The 19703-nt window shown below is 44.5% G+C and overlaps 2 protein-coding genes and 1 long non-coding RNA gene across 13 annotated transcripts in view; 2 read left to right on the plus strand and 1 right to left on the minus strand.

Annotated features, from left to right (window-relative positions):
• LOC113584627 overlaps positions 1-2046 on the minus strand; it is a 7923-nt gene extending 5877 nt beyond the window's left edge. Inside the window, exon 1 of the long non-coding RNA XR_003411422.2 lies at positions 1961-2046. This is a non-coding gene — a long non-coding RNA (uncharacterized LOC113584627). The remainder of the gene's footprint in view (positions 1-1960) is intronic.
• On the plus strand, positions 1474-15570 carry zgc:152977 (SUN domain-containing protein 1). 11 transcript variants are annotated; one of them, XM_027021646.2, is made up of 23 exons: positions 1474-1681; positions 5143-5343; positions 5704-5903; positions 5995-6021; positions 6494-6745; positions 7201-7323; positions 7788-7919; positions 8492-8572; positions 9157-9264; positions 9514-9612; positions 10373-10466; positions 10549-10607; positions 10713-10855; positions 10957-11199; positions 11302-11394; positions 11538-11578; positions 11680-11824; positions 12904-13161; positions 13255-13339; positions 13831-13946; positions 14053-14220; positions 14538-14630; positions 14907-15570. In XM_027021646.2, exons 2-23 carry the CDS (start codon positions 5216-5218, stop codon positions 15021-15023), a joined length of 2805 nt encoding a protein of 934 aa, XP_026877447.2. In that variant the 5' UTR covers positions 1474-1681; positions 5143-5215; the 3' UTR covers positions 15024-15570. The 11 variants fall into 11 exon arrangements, with proteins under 11 accessions (XP_026877447.2, XP_035389087.1, XP_026877443.2 ...); XM_035533194.1 differs by lacking the exon at positions 1474-1681 and adding an exon at positions 1772-1936; XM_027021642.2 differs by lacking the exon at positions 1474-1681 and adding an exon at positions 2107-2190.
• A 775-nt stretch (positions 15571-16345) lies between these two features.
• On the plus strand, positions 16346-19585 carry LOC113584625 (ras-related C3 botulinum toxin substrate 1-like). The gene is made up of 6 exons (XM_027021654.2): positions 16346-16636; positions 17317-17388; positions 17540-17657; positions 18058-18120; positions 18558-18717; positions 18842-19585. The coding sequence occupies exons 1-6, from the start codon at positions 16602-16604 to the stop codon at positions 18970-18972; spliced, it is 579 nt and encodes a 192-aa protein (XP_026877455.1). The 5' UTR covers positions 16346-16601; the 3' UTR covers positions 18973-19585.
• The last annotated feature ends 118 nt before the right edge of the window (positions 19586-19703 follow it).

Below are 19703 nucleotides of genomic sequence, written 5' to 3' on the forward strand. Positions count from 1 at the left end.
CACCAAGTCACTAGCAGTTCAGCCAAAGAGAATAGATAAACCTTAGCTATACTTTTTTGCCTGATTCATCTAGGAACAATAGGCATAGTGACAAAAACAAAATGGTGCATAGTGAGTTAGCGACCATGTTAAGACTCATCACAAGCAGAAATTTAATTATCTCTGAAAATGTTTGAATATGTAGATCCATTTGTTGTTTATTGATAGCGACCCCATGGGCATATATTCCATTTCAAACCACTTCTCACCTGTTACTGTTCACTAGTAATGCGACCTTGCCCTACTTGACCTGGAGTTGCTGTGGGATCAGTCTGCCAGTATCTAAAAATTATGTAACAAGCCAATTCCAAAAGAGGACTTTACCACCTACAGTTGCTTGAAATACTATTAACATTCTCTTTGGTTAAAAAAAAAAAAAAAGGATAATTTAATGGTGCATTTATTAGTATGTGGATTCCATCAATTGTGCTAACACACTGAAACTCTCCAGTAATTGTTAAAATAATTTGCAATCTCCACCAGCTTTTTGACATCAGGGAATATGATGTTTACATGGAGAAGTACTTTGATTGTGGTATTGCAGAACTCCTTCAGACAACCAAAAACTGCTCAAGACGTATACCTATATAAGCCTCTCTCTCTATATATACACACACTTTTAGGCTAGCTATCTGAATTTTAATTACCCATAGCATTATACGCCCGTATACATTAGAATTTGTAAAAGTTTGAGTTGACACCAGTGCATCATAAATAAAACGTGAAATAACTTTCTTAAAATAAATTTTTATAACAGGCGGCGTTTAATACGCCGTATCCGATGACGTAAAAAAAATAGTCAAACGCAGAGTCGAAACAATACGTTAAAAGTAGGTACCATTCAGTCTCTGGCTATCAACGTATACATTCTTTAATTGCCAAGTCATGCTCACAGTTTTTTTAAAACAGAAAACCAAATAACTTTGAATTATAACTGACGCATTTTGGAAGTCAAGGTAGGTTCATGTTAAATTAGCTAGCTATGGTTAGTTAACGTTCGTTAATTGGCGTTAATTAGCTTAGCTAGGTAAGATAAGTAGTTTGCTGATTTAACCCCAGATGGAAGGTTCCAACCAAGTTTAAAAGTGATATATCCCCGATTTCTGGTAACCTGCGTTGCATTTGATAGCAAACACAGAAAAGTTCTTCGAGAAGCAATGATACTAACAAATCTACCTAGTGTTGCTGTAATTAGCTAGCTTAGCTAGCCACCTGACGTAGCCGATTGTGATCGGTGTAGCCCGCGCGCTGACGCTGCCCGTCTAATAGCCGCGCGCTACGACCGAAAACCCTGCTCAAATTCATTTACGTTTGGATTTGCACGCATTGACCTAGACAAGTGTAGCTAGATACACAGCTCAAGCATACTGATCCGTATTGATCATAGGCTATCACGTGATGGACTGAATAAGTTTGCTTTTCCACGCAACACGCCCATGTCATTTTCACATTGGTGGGATTGAAGGATGCCCTGCAAAGATTAAGAATACTGCATCTTGTCCCTTTCTCCGCAATATACCAAAACCTTCCTTTCATGTGGTTTTGTGACTCTTGCTAAAATGACCGGAATAATTTAATGCAAGTTGCTGAAAGTTTTTCAGGCTTCGCCCGGGAGACGTTTAGTAAAGAATGAAATAAAGATGTAAGTGTTACGTCGTGAACTTGATTGAGCCGCGTATTTTTCATATTACCTACACTGCTCCAAAATAAGGAAGTCTGCGTTTTACAGACACACTTCTTCTGGGTGAGAAACATAAGGTTACTGGTATTTTATATTTTTTCTGGCACGTTTTGATTGGCTCTGATTCACGGTGGGAACGCTGTAGTGTCTATTTAAGACCTGGGAGACTCGACTGCTGAACTCGTAACGTTGCTGCTCTGTTTCGAGGCCATCTTGGTGAGTGGAATGAAGAGTTTGTACCTTTTTACGGAGTTGCAGGTTTTGGTCATTTCGTTCACGCCCACCTCGCCACCAAACGTCACGTGTTCGTCAGTTTGTGGTCCGGGGTCGCTACTCCGGGGTCCTGGAGTAGGTAGACTTGGGGAGCGATCACGGGCTGTCACTTCGATATTTCGTCCGTGTCACATGCCGACTGCTGTAGCAACGCTGCGCTACCATGCAGACATAGGAACTGACTTGCTTTTAAAAAGGTACGTTTCTTCAATTATGTTTGCTCTAGTTCAGTTACAAAACGTGTTTCGACTGGAATCGCTGTTTAGAATTACTGCTCGTTGCAAGCAGACAAAAAGTGACCTGTCATGGGACCAAAGCCTATTTTGTTTAAACCACATTAATATTTTTGTTTTCGAACAGTGTCGTTGCAGTCAGTCCAAAATAACGTATCCAGTTGACCTTGCATCTCGTTATTCAGTTATAGTGTTAACCTTTGTTTATGCATTAGGGTCAAAATAAATCCTATAATATGTTCATGCGTCATGTAATAAAATAAGTTGTCAATGAATTTTAGTTAAGAGATGTCATAGTTTCATGTTTGTTTGGTTTTTTTTGGTGGAATTGTCCCTAATATTCACTTTCTACTATACCTAATGTTACCTGCCTTGGCACTTAACACTGGCTTTTCACTGACTAGGAGTGTGTTGGCCTCTGTTCAGCCTGTATTATAATTTTCTATTATTAAGCAGGAACAAAACAATAGTATGAGGCAAAGGGGGGGAGATGTTTCTGTTGCTTAGGCAGAAACTGAATGGTTGAGTTGCCTCACTAGGTGTCTGTCTTCATTTTTGTTGCAAAAACGGATTAATTTCTGTAGAAAGGGTAAAGTCCCGTGCTTTGACTCTCACGGTCTGAGCTGTAGGGAGACCATGTGCTTTTCTGAGGTATGCACACGCACTGCTCATCAGCATGCTGCAAGGAGCACAGGCTCCACCTACTCACTCAGGTGAGCTGCTTTAAGGTTGCTTATTTATTCCCAGCCTAAATTACAGGGCTTGTTCTGTTCCAACAGTGCGTGTTTAGCCCACCTAGCCAACTTGGTCATTTGTTTGGAGCTCCTCACATTATATGTTGAAAACATTTTCAAGTGCTGCAAAAGCCACACCTCTACTTGAGGGGTTGGGTGTTGTGCATCCGAGATTGACAGCTCTGAGTGTGATTGCAGGGTGTGCATTCCTAGGATCTGTGTTGCAGGCATAAGACAAATGGCATCATCTTAAAAAGAATGAACCGGCAGGACCGATGGGCTATATGGTGGTATTCTCTACAAGCTGCCTTTTGGGTGTGGTTTGGAGTACAGGTGTAGGAATGGGGTAAACCCAAGTGTTTGAATGACAGGACCTGTGTGTTTAGAGTATTTATTTCAAATGTAATGACTACACAATCCTTCAAAACGTATGTCCCGTGCAGTGAGTCAGAAAAACATTAAAGGCAACTTGTTTGCCTACATTACAAAGTCTTTCTTATAATGTTTCTTCAGGGAAAATGACAGCCCATGACTTTATCATTTATGACACGTAGACATTTTGCTGTTGTAGTTTAATGCGGCTTGAATACACCAGAAGCTGTTACAGAGAAGTCTGATTAGATTACCGCTTCGTACTGTGTCATGCTGCACCGGGAATATGTGCAGCATGATATAAGGCTGCGCCTGGCAGTTGTGCTTCGTCATTTAGGACCTGGCTGCCTTCCTCAAATGCAGCCCCATTTTACTGCTGATGTGCGCTCGGTGCTGCTGATTCGCCAGAAAGATTCCGAGGCAGCGGATTTCTCACACAGGCTGAGAGCGACTACTGCTCAGTTCAGAGAGAGGAAGGTAAACCGAGGTGGCTGAAGGGCTACAGTAGGGTCATGCCTTTCTAATGCCAAATCCTCTAATGGAGGCTTAGGAGCAGGAACGTGAGAGGGCTGTGGACATACGCTGCTGGAAAAGCAGGGAAAGGCTCCTGAAGTGTGGGAAATTCCTTAACTGGGCTACCCAAAGCACACTAAAATCAGGTGTTGTGCTGTGTGTTCCCATGTATATATGACACCTGTGTCAGTTTCTCTGTCAGTATGTGCTTATGAGACGGGTAGAACTCCTGAGGGAGGGACTTAGATGAATCGTTAAGCAACTCCCGTGGCTTCCTACAGGAAGTGGACAGTGCAAATAGAGTAAGCCCTGGTCAGATCGGCTAATCGGCTCTGTGTGTGTGTGTATGCACGCAGGAATGCATGTCTGGCGGCATGAGTGTCGACAGGTGTTCTCTGGAGAGCTGGGGCTGGACTGTGCTGTGCGTACCACTGAATGTTTGTTTATTGCTCTGTGAGGGTGTTTGGAGCATGTATCATGGGGGTTGGCTGAGCACTGAGGTTTGGTACAGCGATCGAAAACCTCCCAGTCTTCAAACGCAACAGTTTGTCATGCCGTGTAATCGGAGGAGACGGTTTCTGTAGAGCCTACCAGCAGATTGTGTTCAGCTGCCTGAATGGCAGAAGCCTGTAGCAGTCAGATGGGCTTCAAAGTTCAGCCACATGAATGCTGGGATTGTTCCTGGAGAGATAGCAGTTGGTGGTTTATGGTGTTGGGTTTCTTTTTTTTTCTTTTTTCTTGTTGGAAACATACAGGCCTAAAAATTATGGCTAGGCACTGCATGTGAAGAACACCCCACTCATTTCTGCTTTTCTGTTTTGTAACTTGGATGCATGAGGTTTTGTACGTGTGTGTGTCGTAAGGGGGTGGTATTTGCCTTTATGTTCGGAGCTGAGTGCATTGTCCTTTTTGCTCTTCCTGTGGCTTTCATTGTTGAACATCTGCTCTTGTGTGGTGTGTCTTCTTTACTGATACAACAGAACAGATCTGACTGTTAGAACTCTTCTGTCGAGCGCAATAATCTTAAAAAAAAAACTTTTTTAAAAGAGCCAAAGAAGCCAGATTGAGACAAGGGTGTGAATAATCTAGACAAATCAGCAGTTTGACATTGAGGTCCTAATATCTGGAGACATTGTAATGTTCAAGTTGTATTTTGATACCAGCTGAGTTTATGACCGGGGCCTGGCTTTTCAGGAGCCGTGCGTCTTTGTCAGGACGGGTGTGTGTCTGAGGTGGGTTTTTCGCTCCGAGGCCTGGCTAGTCTGACTCGGCTAACAGGTTCACTCTGTTCCCTCAGTTCCAGCTACTCCTCCACTGCGCTGGATTACGAGAGGGAGCACCACCTCGCTCCTGCCATCGACTCTCCCAGTATGACACGCCGCAGCCTTCGGCTGCATGCTGCCGGCACCGGCCCCTATGCGGATGACGGTCTGCTAGACTCCTCCTTCAACCGCAGCGCCACCTACAGTACTGGAGGCTCTGTTCATTATGAAAGCATGTGAGCTGCTTTTATTTGCAAAGATGGAGGAAGTGTTCTGGGTTTTGTCTTTTTTTTTTTTTTGTGGCTTGTTCTCCTGTTAATCTTTACTAACGGGTGACTTTCTATCTTATACTGCATTTTCTTCCTTGCGCTCCAAAATTGGAGTCACTGTTTTGGTTCATTCATTGTCTTTTCCTTCCCTTCCCTCCTTCCCTCTCTAACACACACACACACACACACACACACACACACACACACACACACACGCGCGGGCGCATGCATACACACACTTGCTCTCTCACTCTCTCATCTCTTTCTCACTCTTTTATTATTATTTTTTGTCATGTTCCTCTGTACCTCCTTCTCTCCATCTCCCAGGACGTCTCTCAGAAGCCGGAGGGCTCTTCACTCGGCGTCCGGCTCAGGGTTCCCGCTCCAGATGCCGGCGAAGGGCTCACAGCCGTGCCCGGCCCTCGACAGCAGCCTGCACGGCTGCACCGCAAGCGACGCCTCGCTCCTGTCCACCCTGCTCGACGAGTCGAGCATACAGGAGCACACGCTCGTCGACAGCTTCTGGGGTCCGTGCACCAGACCACTCGTATACGGCCCCAGTGTCTGCACTAAGTGATGCTGAGGGATACAATACTGTTCTCTTTCTGTGTTCTTTAGGACTGGATGAGGATGGAGATCTAAAAGGTATGTTATGTCCAAATTAGTGGATCTAGGTTTTTCACAGCTTCTCAGTGAGTAGGTACTTGCACACAGGACACTGCTTTTTTATATGTCCATGTGTGTGATGATCTGTTTAAAGCAACAGGTACCACTGAGTTAAGTGACCTTGAGTAAATTAAGATACAGCCTCTTTGTAATACCAGAAAAAAACACGTAGAACCTCTTCCTTAGCTGGCTGACTACAGGGAATATTTGGAAGCTTCCCCATATTGAACAATAGCAAACGTTATTTCCATAGTTTCTTAAATTAAAATTTACAAAACTGCAAATACCAAATGTGGTTTAAAATGTGCACTTTGACAACCTTTATGGTTGTCTAGTTTACCATACTTCTTTATATAATGGGGTTCATTGGGGGAAAAAATGTTGCCTGTTTAGGAGCATTACATGCAGTTGGATATCCCTGCCTTTGTAGCCAGTGTATCATATCCCTCAGATCAGACTATGCTGGCGGACCACAGCCTGCCGCTGACCTCCAGCCACACAGCTCAGACCCAGACCTCTGCCATGCACGCTGGATACATCTGCAGCGACTGCATGGGTCACTGTGTTGAGAGGAGAGACATCCTGCCTGCCGGTCGCTCCTACTCCAAGCCCTGCTCCTCTGCCTACTGCTCATACTCTGCCACCGCCTCCCATCCCCAGACGACAGTCTACAGTCGAGAGAAGAGCCGTCGGCACAAACCCGGTGAGGTATCTCTGCGTTCTGAGCAACTTGCTGATGGGGGTTCTGACCAAGATGCAGGAGTGTTACATGTTTTTAAACCCCCCTCACCCCCTCCCTGTATAGTTTTATGGTGTAAGCTGGAGTGGTAGCTGCAGTGGTAGCTCAGTGATTAAGGTACTTGACTTGTAATCAGAAGGTTGCTGGTTCATATGCCATAAATGTAAATGCTCTACTTACAGGGTTTGCAATAATACACTGTGGTTGTGTACTGGTATAAGGACACAATCAATGACAGATATGTCTTGGATCCTTACAGATCCTTTTATCATGTGTCTGCAGTCTGTGATTTCACAACGTTTGCTGTTTGACTTGAGTCTCATTGTCTACCATCGTTTGACGTATGTGCCACCGTGGGACATGTGGGTCCACCGTAGTGTGTGCTTGTGTGCTAACCTATAGGAGTGTGGTGTGTCTAGGTGTGCTGCGGTTGCTTTCTGGGGCCTTCCTGTATAACAACAGGCGGGTTGTTGCAACTGTGACACATGCGTTCATACTGCTTATACAGAGCGCTGTGCTGAAGACTCAGCGACAGGGCAAAGGTACTGCGCTTCCACCCCAAACTTCTCACAGCCTGCCTGTCTGGTCCATATATCTATCTGTCTGTCTAGTTGTCTATCTTCTTTTCTCACCTAATTAATGATGATTCTCTATTTTAACAAGCACCTACGTCTGTTACTGATCTTTCGGATCTCTCACTCTGAGGGATAATGGAACAGGTGTTTGTTTTAGTAAAGTGTGACCCTGGTAGACTTGATGTGACATGACACGTTTCTAATTTGAACTTGGCACCATGGGCTGAGATTCGCACCACAGAAAGAGGGAATTTGTCAGGGCTTACATGTGGAGACTCACTACCTCCTTTCACCCCTTACACTTACAATTCCCTCATAAAGAATTTCTTGACTGTTTCTCGATCTGTACTTCTTGAAACCAGATGTTCAGAAGTGTGTGTGTGTCTGTGTGTGTGTGTGTCTGTGTGGGGCATCGTGCTGTGACTCTCCAGCCCTATTGTGCTCAGTGAAGGATGGGGGGGTGTGGGTGTGCAGGAGGTTGGCTGGTTCTGTAGCTGCAGCCGTCGCTCTGCTGACTCACCCCACTGGCCTGAGGGGGCCCGACCGTGGCAGTACAAGCGGAGGTAGTAATGGCACTGGGGCTCTGCTCTTAACTCTCCGCCTCTGAAGCGCAAAGGTTCAGTCACGAAACGTAAAATGGGCACCTGGTCCTGCTGTTGTTTTTAAGCATCCGGACCATGCCTCTACTCTTTCCTGGCTAACTTGGGCGTTTCCTAACACTCTCATTCTGTGTAATGTGGCCTCGTCGCTCGCACCTGGGTTTGAGGTTTGTTGTTTCTGGGGGTTTTGCTGATGGCTTCGGGACACCACAGAAGGCTGACTCGCACACCCCCTCCTCCCCTGGTGTTCTCTCCCGCCCAACAGGACGTTTCTCTTCCGACGTCTCTATAGCTTCTGTTCCACAGGCACTGCTTCACCTCACCTGCCCTGACCAAACCGCTCCCACCACGCACAACACGTCGCTTTTACTCAAATGAGTACTCTCTCCTATGGGAGTTACCGTGGTTACATGCAAATTCCTCCTTTCTCTGCACATCCCCAGCCGCTCTGTTCAGAGGGATCTGATTCAGGCAGAACTTGGAGAGCAGGACGATCTGCCATTATTTGTTTGTTTTTCTGTTCCCATTTTCTGTAGTTCACAGTAGATACTGTGGAACCATGAATCTAAATGAATGTGTCACTCAGAGGAACAACCCAAATCTCAGTGGCCCTCTGTGTAAGTACACCTCTTCACCACACACCCACACCCTGTGTACATGCTACAGCTAGCCTTCAAGTACTTCAATTCTTCATGGGCTTGTCTTTTTACATACCGATTAATCACATTCTCACAAAAAGTATCATGGGAACCGCTAGAGAACTTTAAATGGGTTGTCGCTGCAAACACAGCTCTTCAATCACTAATCTGAATACGTCCACAGTATTGTTGTGACCAGAAGTTCATTCTTTTAGGCGATGGGCTTGACGGGTGTAGTGCTCAGTAGCAGATTACTACTGTCTCTCCCACACAGCAACCAGACCAACATTCACCACAACTAATGTAAACAGATGAGCTGTAACATTCAGGCCAGCAAGCTTGGCATGTGTTGACCAGCACACCTGCTTTAACAAACTGTGGAAGATCAGAGTGGTTTTTTTCTTTGTTGTTTTTACTTTTTCATGCAGTAAATAAGATGTCCATGTCCATTTTGGCTTTTCTTGCAGTCATGTCCCTAAAGGTTTGCCACGTTTTATTTCGCCAACTTTGCTGGTATTACTTTTCAATGTTTTCTCGTCACCACGTCTCTTAAATCTGAACAGGCGATGACTGCAAAGTGAAACAAAATCCGAAGACATGCCCAGTCCACACGTGGTCTTCCAGGGCCCAGCACTTAGTCGGGATTCTGTGCTTCCTTATTTCCTTCACAGGTTGTTTACTTATTGGTACTAAGTTGATTTTTTTTTTTTTTTAAATCATCTTTTACTCTGTGTGCTTCAATATTATTATGGGCTATAGGATTATTAGAGGATGGGTTTATTTGAATTGGAGTGCACTTAATGACACTGATCGACCCATATATTCATATGCACAGATGTTCTGAGGATGAGCGTTGGTCCTGACTGTTACTGGTGAAGATGAGTTTGAGTAACTGTGCTTTCCTCATTGGTGGTGTCTAGGCAGTGGTCTGGTGAGGGCGGGGCAAGGGCTTCTTTCAGCTGGCTGGTTCGTCGTGCAGAAGATTCCGTCCATTGTCTGTTTGCCTGCAGTGTTTCCAGGTCATTCCGATGGCTTCGTGTAAAACCCCTGCATGAGACGTCCTGTCCAAGTCTGCTGATCCCCACGTGCCAAGCTTACCCACCCCGTCTCTGTGCAGCTGCTCATGGGTTAAACCCTGTCCCTTTGTCCCTTTTGTGTTGTGCACTCGGATTGTGCCTCAGGCAAACTGCTCCGGGCTTGAGCGGCGTAGGTCATCGCTTTGACTGTTTTACGCTGGGTTTGCCTTTGTCTTGGCTGAGGGCACCAGCTAATGACATTTACACCAGCTGAGTCAGGGCTGCAGTAACAGATGTTGCTTTAAGGTTGTTCAGTTGAAGCCACAACTACGGGATTCTGAGATACAGTGGTAGCCCTGCCAGCAATTTTTTCCAAACACTGACATAGTGGGAAGCGATTCTGGCCTAAGATTTGCAGTCAGTAGAAGAGTGGTGAAGAAATGTATACTTATGTTGTAAATACTTTACATAAGTAGATTTATGAATCCCTAATTGTGGCTATAACTGAAGTCCTCAATATGATATAAATACTTTGGCAGCATATTTGTTCTTTTCACAGCAGTATAGGCAGATGAAAGAATGCAGAAGCAAGTCTTTTTCCTATTGTGTGAGTGTCTGTGTAAAACATTGACCTGCAGTTGCGCTTTCCTTCTTTCTTTCCCTAGCTGAGTACTAACTCTGATCCCTGTGGCTCATGTCCTTTTACTTTCCCTATGTTGTGCTAATCCTTCCTGATTTTGTGTGTGTGTGTGTGTGTGTACAGGCAGGGCAGCTTCAGGGGCATTCTGGTGGCTGGGAGCAGCGTGGTACCAGTTGGTCCTTCTGATGACCCTATTGAACACCTTGTTCTTGACAAGGTGAGTTCTTACATTGTCAGTTATTTTAACTTTGTTTTTGTATAGAGGACAAAAGTTTGATCTGTTTCCTCCGCTCCTCCAGGTGCGTGCCCACACTGCGACTGTTCCTCCTCATTCTGCTTCCCCTTCTGCTGCTCCTTGGTGAGTTCAGCCACATGCATGTGAATGTCCTCACTTTGACATTAGAGCATCAGAGCCTCTGCTCTTCATCACCATTATCTCCATCCGTGTCCCTCCACTGTGTAGCTTTCTGCTGGTGTCCCTCCAGCTTGTGGGACTTTCTGCCTGTGGCAGACGTGACGACGGGTCATCACCTGATCTCCCCCTCAGATCCAGCACCTGTAAGCGAGGATCTACCCTGCTTTGGCCCGTCACACACACACAGTCCGGTATGTGAACTGCTCCTAAAGTTTGTTTTCTCCTGTTCATTCCGATCACCTTGGCACGGTGACGAGGAAACAGAGGTGTGTCCCCCCCCCCCCCCCAACAGGACTTGGAGAGGCTGGAGAGGATGGAACGGAGCCTGGCCCAGCTGTGGGAGCGGGTGGCGGCGGACAGCGTGCAGCAGGAGCGACACGCCAAGGTACTGGGCCTCTGTCGCTCGCTGCGTGACAAGCTGCGTGCGCGCATGGACAGGGAGAGCCTGGAGCGGTGGGTGAGCGGCCTACTGGAACAGAGGGTCACCCTACTCAAGGATGAGCTGGCCAGGGAGATGCTGCAGCCATCACTGCAGGTAAGCCCCCCCTGAAGTGATGTCTGCTGCACGGGCCCACGATGCTCCATGAGAGCATGACTGATGCTGAGCACATGCGCTCTGCGATCTGTGGTCCTGCAGCGTCAGGAAGAGGTTGAAACGGAGGGACAGGCCCAGGAGTCTCGGCTGGTAAAGGTGGAAGTTCTTCTTCAGAAGCTGGCACTCAGAACAGAGGTACAGCATCTCAGTTGCATTTTGTCCTTTCTTTAGTGTTCACTTTTCAGTGTATATTTGCATACATACCTGCACACAAGCTGCCTGACCATAACTGTGTATTTGTGTGCCGTTCTTATTTTTTTTGAACTTCATATTTGAAGGAGTTACAGAGAAGAGGCGAGGCGGAGACATCGTTCATCAGGTTGGTCCATCAGTGTACTTAGTTAGACTGTGAGGCTCACACGTCTACTACACGCCGATGTCCAGTCCCTTTCTGCGCCGCCTGACCACGTTTGCGTACAGCAGGGGAGCAGACGTCGCCTCCCACGCCGTCCTGCTGGCAGAAGTGCGCAGGCTGGAAGAGGCGCTGGGCACCGTCAGGGCAGACCTGCAGGGCGTGATGGCCTGCCAGGGGAGATGTCAGCAGCTGGACTCCCTCCATGATGCAGTGAGTGACTCTGTGTTACTGTGCACTGCGTTTCTCTTTCAAGCCAGGCTGTTTTGGCGTCGCCCACGTTTCTGCATTTAATTTGCCACGAAGTGTCCTTCAGCGTTCACTTGCTCTTTAGTGGCAGTGATTGTAACGAGTTAGTAGACGGGCTGTATCAAGGTGTTGTGGTGTACTTGGGTATTTTGAAACCCTGATGGTATGATTATCAGTAACGTCAAAAATACAGACACTTCCCTTTATATTAAACTGGCTTGCAGATTTTGTATTGTGGCGATGTAGTGTGCAGCTTGTGCCACTAGAGGTCAGTCTACTGGTGAGAGAGGTTGACTGGGAGTGGTGGGGACTAGTAAAAAGAAAAAGGCCTCTCCCCATTTGGGAGTATTGTGTGCACCATTTGCCTCAAGAAAGTTGGGACCAAATAGGCTAAGACAACATAATGTAATACATTCATTTCATATTATATAACAGTGAACTTTGCCAACAGAAGGATTATTTGGAGCCAGAAAATAAATAATTGGCTTGTGGTGACCACTTGTATGCTGGGCTAATATTTAATACATTATTTATCCATGTAAATCTTTATTTTAAACTGCACAAATATGTCATATACCATAATCCCTGGTGAAATAGCAGCGGTGGTGGTGGGGGGGGGGGGGGGGGGGTAGGTAGGTAGGTATCACCTAAGCCTGCAAGTTAGCCTTTATGCTAGTCTGAAACATTGTAGTAGTAAAGGTTAGGATATGGATAAGAGGTGATTATTCAGAATGTGCAATACAAGACGTCTTTAGCCTAGTGCATGGGTGACCAATTTTTGTATCTTTATTAAAAAGGGTACTGATTTTGGTGGGCAGCAAAAAAAAAAACCCCCAAAAAAACCCCGAATGGTTATACAAACAAAAAAAGTATGTGGTGCCAAATCCTAGAAGTTATAATCTTTGTTATAATGACTGATTTCAGCAAAATACTGAATTTTATTTGGGAGCAATTTTAGTATGACTCTGTTTTCTGGCAGGCCAAATGAAACGTCCTGTCAGGCTGAGCCAGGCGTTCTTTATGTGCATGCCTTTGCTCTCCAGGTGTCAGAGAAGGTGAGGCAGGAGCTGCGCACCCTTCTGTATGGCGCTGAGGGACCAGAGCCATCAGGTCCTCTGCTGCAGTGGCTCTCTACTCAGTACGCCAGCAGCCACGACCTGCTGGCCTCCCTCGCCGCCCTCGAGGAGAGAATTCTGGGTAACTTGTCCCTTCAGTTGGAGCAAACGCAACAAAAGCCCAGCGCTGAGACGGTCACCCAGGCTGTGCTGCAAACCGCAGGCAAAACGGGCTTATCAGAAGAGGTAACGAGGTCAATGAAGTGAAGGTGCTAACGCATGCTTACCTTTCGGTTATTGCTCGACACTTGCGCACAATCGCTGTTGCTGTCTCGCCAGCATGTGCAGCTGATGGTGCAAAACGCTCTGAAGCTGTATTCCCAGGATCGCATTGGCCTTGCAGATTATGCACTGGAGTCTTCAGGTGTAGTATTGAAGTCATCTTTGCAGTCATGTTTTGGGAGGAGGGGTGACATCTAAGCAGTGAACACACACCATCCACATTATTCGAAATATTAGGATCTTATTCTGAGCATGGTTGTAACGCTGACTCCATAGCATGGTAGTAGTGGATGTTGTGCTGGTATGGGTGTATTGTGCACAGCTGTGTTGTTGCTGGCATCTTTACACAGATTGGGTTGAGGGTAGTCTGCCAGTTAAAGCCTTTCAGCCACCAACAAGGCTGTGGGTAGAAATTTGCTCTTGGTAGCTAACATGTACCGTGTAGTCGTCCAAGATATCTACTTGGCTATGGACTATTGTAGTGATCTCCAGGGGTGTATCGTTACTTTTTAGCAGTGTACAAAATGTAAAATCCGTGCATATGTAGCCATGAATACTTGCACAATCTGTTAACTGCGTGTCACAATCTTCAGCTTTTAGTACCATGCAAACATCTCCCACGACTTTCTCTAGGTGGCAGCATCTTAAGCACACGCTGCTCAGAAACGTACAAGACCAAGACGGCCCTGATGAGTCTGTTCGGCCTGCCACTGTGGTATTTCTCTCAGTCTCCCCGCGTGGTCATACAGGTGGGTTCATTTTCAAGCATGCTTGTCAAGAATTTAAAAACTTTGCTTAAAACATTCACATTGCTTTCCTCTTCTCCATTATCCCCTTCACTATTACTCCTATCAGCCGGACATATATCCTGGGAACTGTTGGGCGTTCCGAGGTCCGCATGGATATCTAGTGATCCGTCTGTCCATGAAGATCGTGCCCACAGCCTTCTCCCTGGAGCACATCCCCAAAGCCCTCTCACCTACTGGCAACATCCACAGTGCACCGCGCAACTTCACAGTCTACGTAAGACGCGCACAGTCCATATGCTACCTTGGCTCATCCGCTAAGGTCAAACCTTGGCTTGTTACTTATTTTGTTATGAATGCTTCCCGTTAGTGACATGCTTGAACTGACAAGCGTTGAAGATTTGCCCTGCTCCTAGGTGCACTGTGACTGCATGCATTTCCCTTTTACATTTTTACAAATTTTTTTTCCTCATTGTTTTTCTTCCAGCATCACATTAGCAGCTCACAAAGGATAAAAGAAGGAGGATGAAGTGAATTTGAGTAGGCTCTGTTTCAGTATGAGTGACCTTTTCCCTCCATTTCCATGCTTTAAAGGGTCTAGAACATGAAGAGCAGGCAGAAGGGCAGCTCCTGGGGAACTACATCTACCAGGAGGGCGGTGACACTCTTCAGACTTACCCAGTCAAGGTGAGAGAACACGCAGTAGAGCGGTGCTGGCAGATTCAGGGGCTTGGATGTTGTTAATGTTGTAGATGTGGTTAAACATGGTTACATCTCTGTGATGTGTTTTAGTGTCCTGGCACCCCAGATCCTGTGAGGCTGGGTGCCCTGTTCTTTCTCAACAGGCGCATTAGTTTAAACATTCCCTTTTTGTGTGGTGCATCAGCCTGGTATGCCGTTTATAGCTATATGCTTTCACATCCTTGTTCTGTCTGGTTTATATTTAACTTTTGTTTTTTCCAGGAAAACAAAACAGATTCCTTTCGATTCATCGAGCTCAGAGTTCTGAGTAACTGGGGTCACCAGGAATATACATGCCTGTACCGGTTTCGTGTGCATGGTGAGCCTGCACCACAGTGATCATGCACCGACCTGGATTTGGATCACTCTGTTTAACACTGGAGTTACTGGACCATTTTTTCGGTCCAGTATGGGGACACCCTCAGATTGACTTCCACACTTGGTGTCCTTGCCTCTCTCGCACACAACACAGTCTTCTTGCAGTTGTGCTTCTCTAAGTATTTTGGTTCAGCTACCACATGGGCACTTGGCAGCAGTTCTGAATTGCACTGGAAAACAGTTAGTATGTTACAACCAAATAAAACGTACTAGAATGTATTTTAAGCTACATATTGTAAATGTTGTTAATACTAAGCAAAAATGATAATTTACCTTTTGCAACATTCCTGTATATATTGTAATGACTTTCAAGTGCCCAGATGAAACAGGTTATTAATCACTATTTATTTTGTTTTTGAGTTGATCTTAGTAAGTCTTTGTATTGTGTATTTTTGTAAATGCTTTTCAAATTATTTGGTAATTATCTATGGACCAGAGGTTGGTTTTTGCAATTAAATTATATTTTGTTTGTATGGAATGTTCAAATAAAGAACCTTTTTAGAAATAATTTTTAGTTGATTTCTTAAATGTATTTACTTGGGAAGGAAAGAAGACATATTGGTTAAATCTATTGACATACCCAAAACAGTAGCATCAGCTTTAAAAAGGCCAGACTTCCTGGGTTGTAGTGAAAAGGTTTTTACTATTAGAAGTTGTACTGCTGCCTGTGATATTTTCAAAGAATGTTTTTTGTTGTTTATTAGGAATGGAAAAGCCGTGGTGTACTAGTCTTTTATTAACTTAGCCAGCCCACTCACCAGTGATTAAGGATGTCCTTTGTGAACGGATTTCTTGTTCACATTGTGCACATTTTTCCTGTTAATAGTTTGATTGTTCAGCAGCCGATACTGCCTGACGGTGCAAGATCTCGAGATCTGGCAGTAGAAAATTATCACCACGTCACTGGGCACATTTCTCCACACAGTTGTGACACTGAAAATTTAGAGTACCTTTTGTATGAGCTTGAAAATGTTTCTGAGAAAGCAGAAGTTAATGAAACTAATGTCTTCCCCACACTTCATGGAAGCCTCTTAATGAGCTGTGTGTGGGTACATGGCAACAGATGACACTTATCAAATGCCACATGGATGGAATCTGTTCATTACAAAAGGTTGTAACACTACTTTGTCCTTAGAAGGCTCCCTCACATTTTTGGAGGGTGGGGGGTTGTGATATAACTGGTTATTACATAAACCAAACATTCAAATGACCAGAAACGCACCGCAGAGCTACAAAACCCCTTCCAGTAGGTGGCAGTAGAGTGTTCGGGGAGGAGGGCGTTGAAGGCTCAGTGATTTCGTTCTGTGTGAGCGCTGGGATTTGGGTGGTGGCTGTTTAACTGGAGTCTCCCTAGTTGTCCAGGGCTCTGGCATGCGTTCAGCCGGCAGAGTCGTTTTATACTGTTTACACTGATTTTTACCTTTACCGTTTCGTCTTGTTTTTGAGGACAACTACGCTCGGTTAGGTGGTGGGTAATTACTGGGTTCACAGTGTTCCTGAAGCTGATTACCAAGTCAGCCCTTGCAGCAAAGTGCACAAATGCAGGCCATAAAGTGTGTGGTCGTCGGGGACGGGTGAGTTTATATCGTCAGCTGCTCAGGTTCTTAGCCAAAGTACTCACTTTATAACCCGTTAAAATCAGCTGGATAATAATTACTTCAGCCAGAGAATGGTAGCATCGCTGACGTTACGTTTCGTGGCGGGTTTCCAATGTTGTCTTTGTCATCTGAGTTAGTTAACGTAGATTAGATTAGCTGGCGAACTAGATATCTTTTGTCAAAATAGCTAAATCAGTTCAGTAACGTAAAATCAACCAGTCTCCACAATAGTTCAGACAGATTAATGTATGTAGTCTAGATATTTATCTTATTCGCTGACAAACCCAGCTAGCATTCGCCCGGTACCGCTGTCCGTAGTAAAGAAGTTTCCTTTTCCTTCATACACTGATATTTTTAGTTTTCATTGCCCCTTGCTAACAGCGCCAGAGACTTGGATAGCTATTATAGCCATATTGTTACACCTCTCCAAATTAGTAGGTTATATTTATATAAACCTACGCATTTTACCTAAAATTGAGATATTTAGGAGGTTGGTTAAAACCAGCACAGAGAAATCTGATCGGGTTGTGACAGCCGTCACCCAACATTCCGATCAAATCCAGTGATTTAGCATTTGACATTAGTTTTGATATCTGAAACATCTGTTAAATATCCCGAGTACAAAGCGACTAATGATGTTATTCTTTCTTGTACAGGGCAGTGGGAAAAACATGCCTTCTGATCAGCTACACGACCAACGCTTTCCCTGGGGAGTACATCCCCACAGTGTACGTGTACCCCCACAAAATAAGCACCACAGTACCGGCAGACTAAAATCACACACTCCGTCTCCGTTCATTTCTTAAATGTCAGTGTGCGTTGGCTGTTTTTCCTCTCTTTAATCTTGCGCATCCTAAACACACCTTTCCATCTCTACAGTTTCGATAATTATTCTGCCAACGTCATGGTTGATGGGAAGCCAGTGAACTTGGGACTGTGGGACACAGCAGGACAGGAGGATTATGACAGACTCCGACCACTCTCCTACCCTCAAACGGTACAGTTACAGTAGCACACACAATAAAGATTAAATATTTGTAATTTCAGCTTGGGCTTCATCTATTATGCCAGTCCTGATTGTTAAAACATCTGTGGTTATTTGTTGCGCAGTGCATAAAGTAGGCTATTGTCTTATGTCTACCCATTTGAGCAATCAAATTAAATGGTTCCTTTGTTTACCACCGACTATGTATTAAAAGACCTTTGTTTCCATTTAACAAGTGCAGTCAATAATTGAGTAGCATGGGGTAAAAAACCCCAGACAAAAAAACCCCCCAGTGTTCATAAATGTTTTTTCAGATAATCATATTTTGCACTTGGTTTACAGCATAAAATTCTTCATCTGATGTTGAGCCTGACAGTTTTTTTTTTTTTGTTTTTTTTTCTTCATTGTATAGGATGTGTTTTTGATTTGTTTCTCACTCGTGAGCCCTGCTTCATTTGAGAATGTCCGGGCCAAGGTAAGCAACCTTTGCACAACTTCCCTTTATGGATCGACAGCTAAGAAAATTAAACTGAATAAAGTGTTGACCATTAGTGAAAGGACTTGCAAGTCCAGCAAAATAAAAAGAGGAAGGACCCAAAATAGTATGTCTGGATTTCTGATATCTTGCGTAAAAGTGTTCCAACATGTGATTTTTACAAAATCAAGTAAGTGCTATCACTGGCAGAAATGGTTTTGTGTGAGCAATATAATTTATAGAACCAAGCAATTCCAATACTTTTACATTAAGTTGTTTTATATAAGGTGAGTTTTCTGACTGTGAAATCTTTTTAAAAATCCAAAGTTTAAAATTTCCAAAGTGTTTTAAAGAATACTTGCTAAAAATGTTTTATTTTTTTTAAATATAAACTGTGATCAGATATCAACCTGTTCCATTTTTTTTCCCCCCATAAGTGGTATCCTGAGGTCAGACATCACTGCCCCAACACTCCAATCATTCTTGTTGGAACAAAGCTCGATTTACGAGATGACAAGGACACCATTGAGAAGCTGAAAGAGAAGAAACTCAGTCCCATCACTTATCCACAAGGCCTTGCCATGGCGAAAGAAATTGGTATGTCGTGATGATTAAAACGATATGATGTTAAAATTATATGGCATCAAATGCTCTTGGTGAGCTATGGCTTTTTGTGTGCATTTTATTGAGATGGACTGTACTTTTTCATCTTTTTGTGCAGGTGCTGTGAAATATCTGGAGTGTTCAGCCTTAACGCAGCGTGGCCTTAAGACAGTGTTTGATGAAGCCATTCGTGCAGTGCTGTGTCCACCACCTGTTAAGAAGGGGAGGAGGAAGTGCTCGTTCCTCTGAAGTGTACGGGACTCCAAACGGCTGCAGTCTGAGCTGATCTGATGTGTTTAGGATGGGGGAATATGTGTCTGGGGAGAGAGAGGGAAGACTCTGACGCGTACCCGTACAAATGTGTCTCTCTCGTGTGTTGTAATTAGACTTACCTCTATGTAACTGACACTCTATTAGGATCCTGGGTTTTGTCTTGAGATGGGGGACAGTTTTTACTAGCGATGTCCCCCCCATGCTAAGACACTCCTGATGCCTTCTAATAATTTACTTTGTTTGAGAAGGGCGACAAGCCCTCCATGTGAGCCCTTATTTTGATTACAATCTGCTTTTTTCTTTTATATAGAAAGTTAAGAATTGCCAAAACGTAAACCTTAAATCTGAATGCTATACATTGAAGTGTTTTGATCTTGTTGTTTGTTAATTTGTTTTAACAGCTACGCTACAGACAAAAAGTAATATCTAGATATCTTAAAGGAATGCTTTCACATAGGGACAAATCAAAGCCTCCCCAGTGTGATAGTTGCTGACAGGTTTTTAATTACGTGTGTGTGTGTGAGAGAGAGAGTGCACATGTTGTAGTCAAGTGCTTAATTAACAAATTTTAGTATACTGACTGACAAAGTTTTCAGTGTTTCACTGATGTGTCTGAGTATTCTAATTTACTGCATTTAGTCATGCAGTTAATTTTAAGAGCAGGAGGTAGTTATTTTATAACAGTATAAAACTGACAGCAGTTTGAC

The sequence above is a fragment of the Electrophorus electricus genome, chromosome 14 (genome assembly GCF_013358815.1).
Source record: "Electrophorus electricus isolate fEleEle1 chromosome 14, fEleEle1.pri, whole genome shotgun sequence".
Taxonomy (NCBI): Eukaryota; Metazoa; Chordata; class Actinopteri; order Gymnotiformes; family Gymnotidae; genus Electrophorus; species Electrophorus electricus.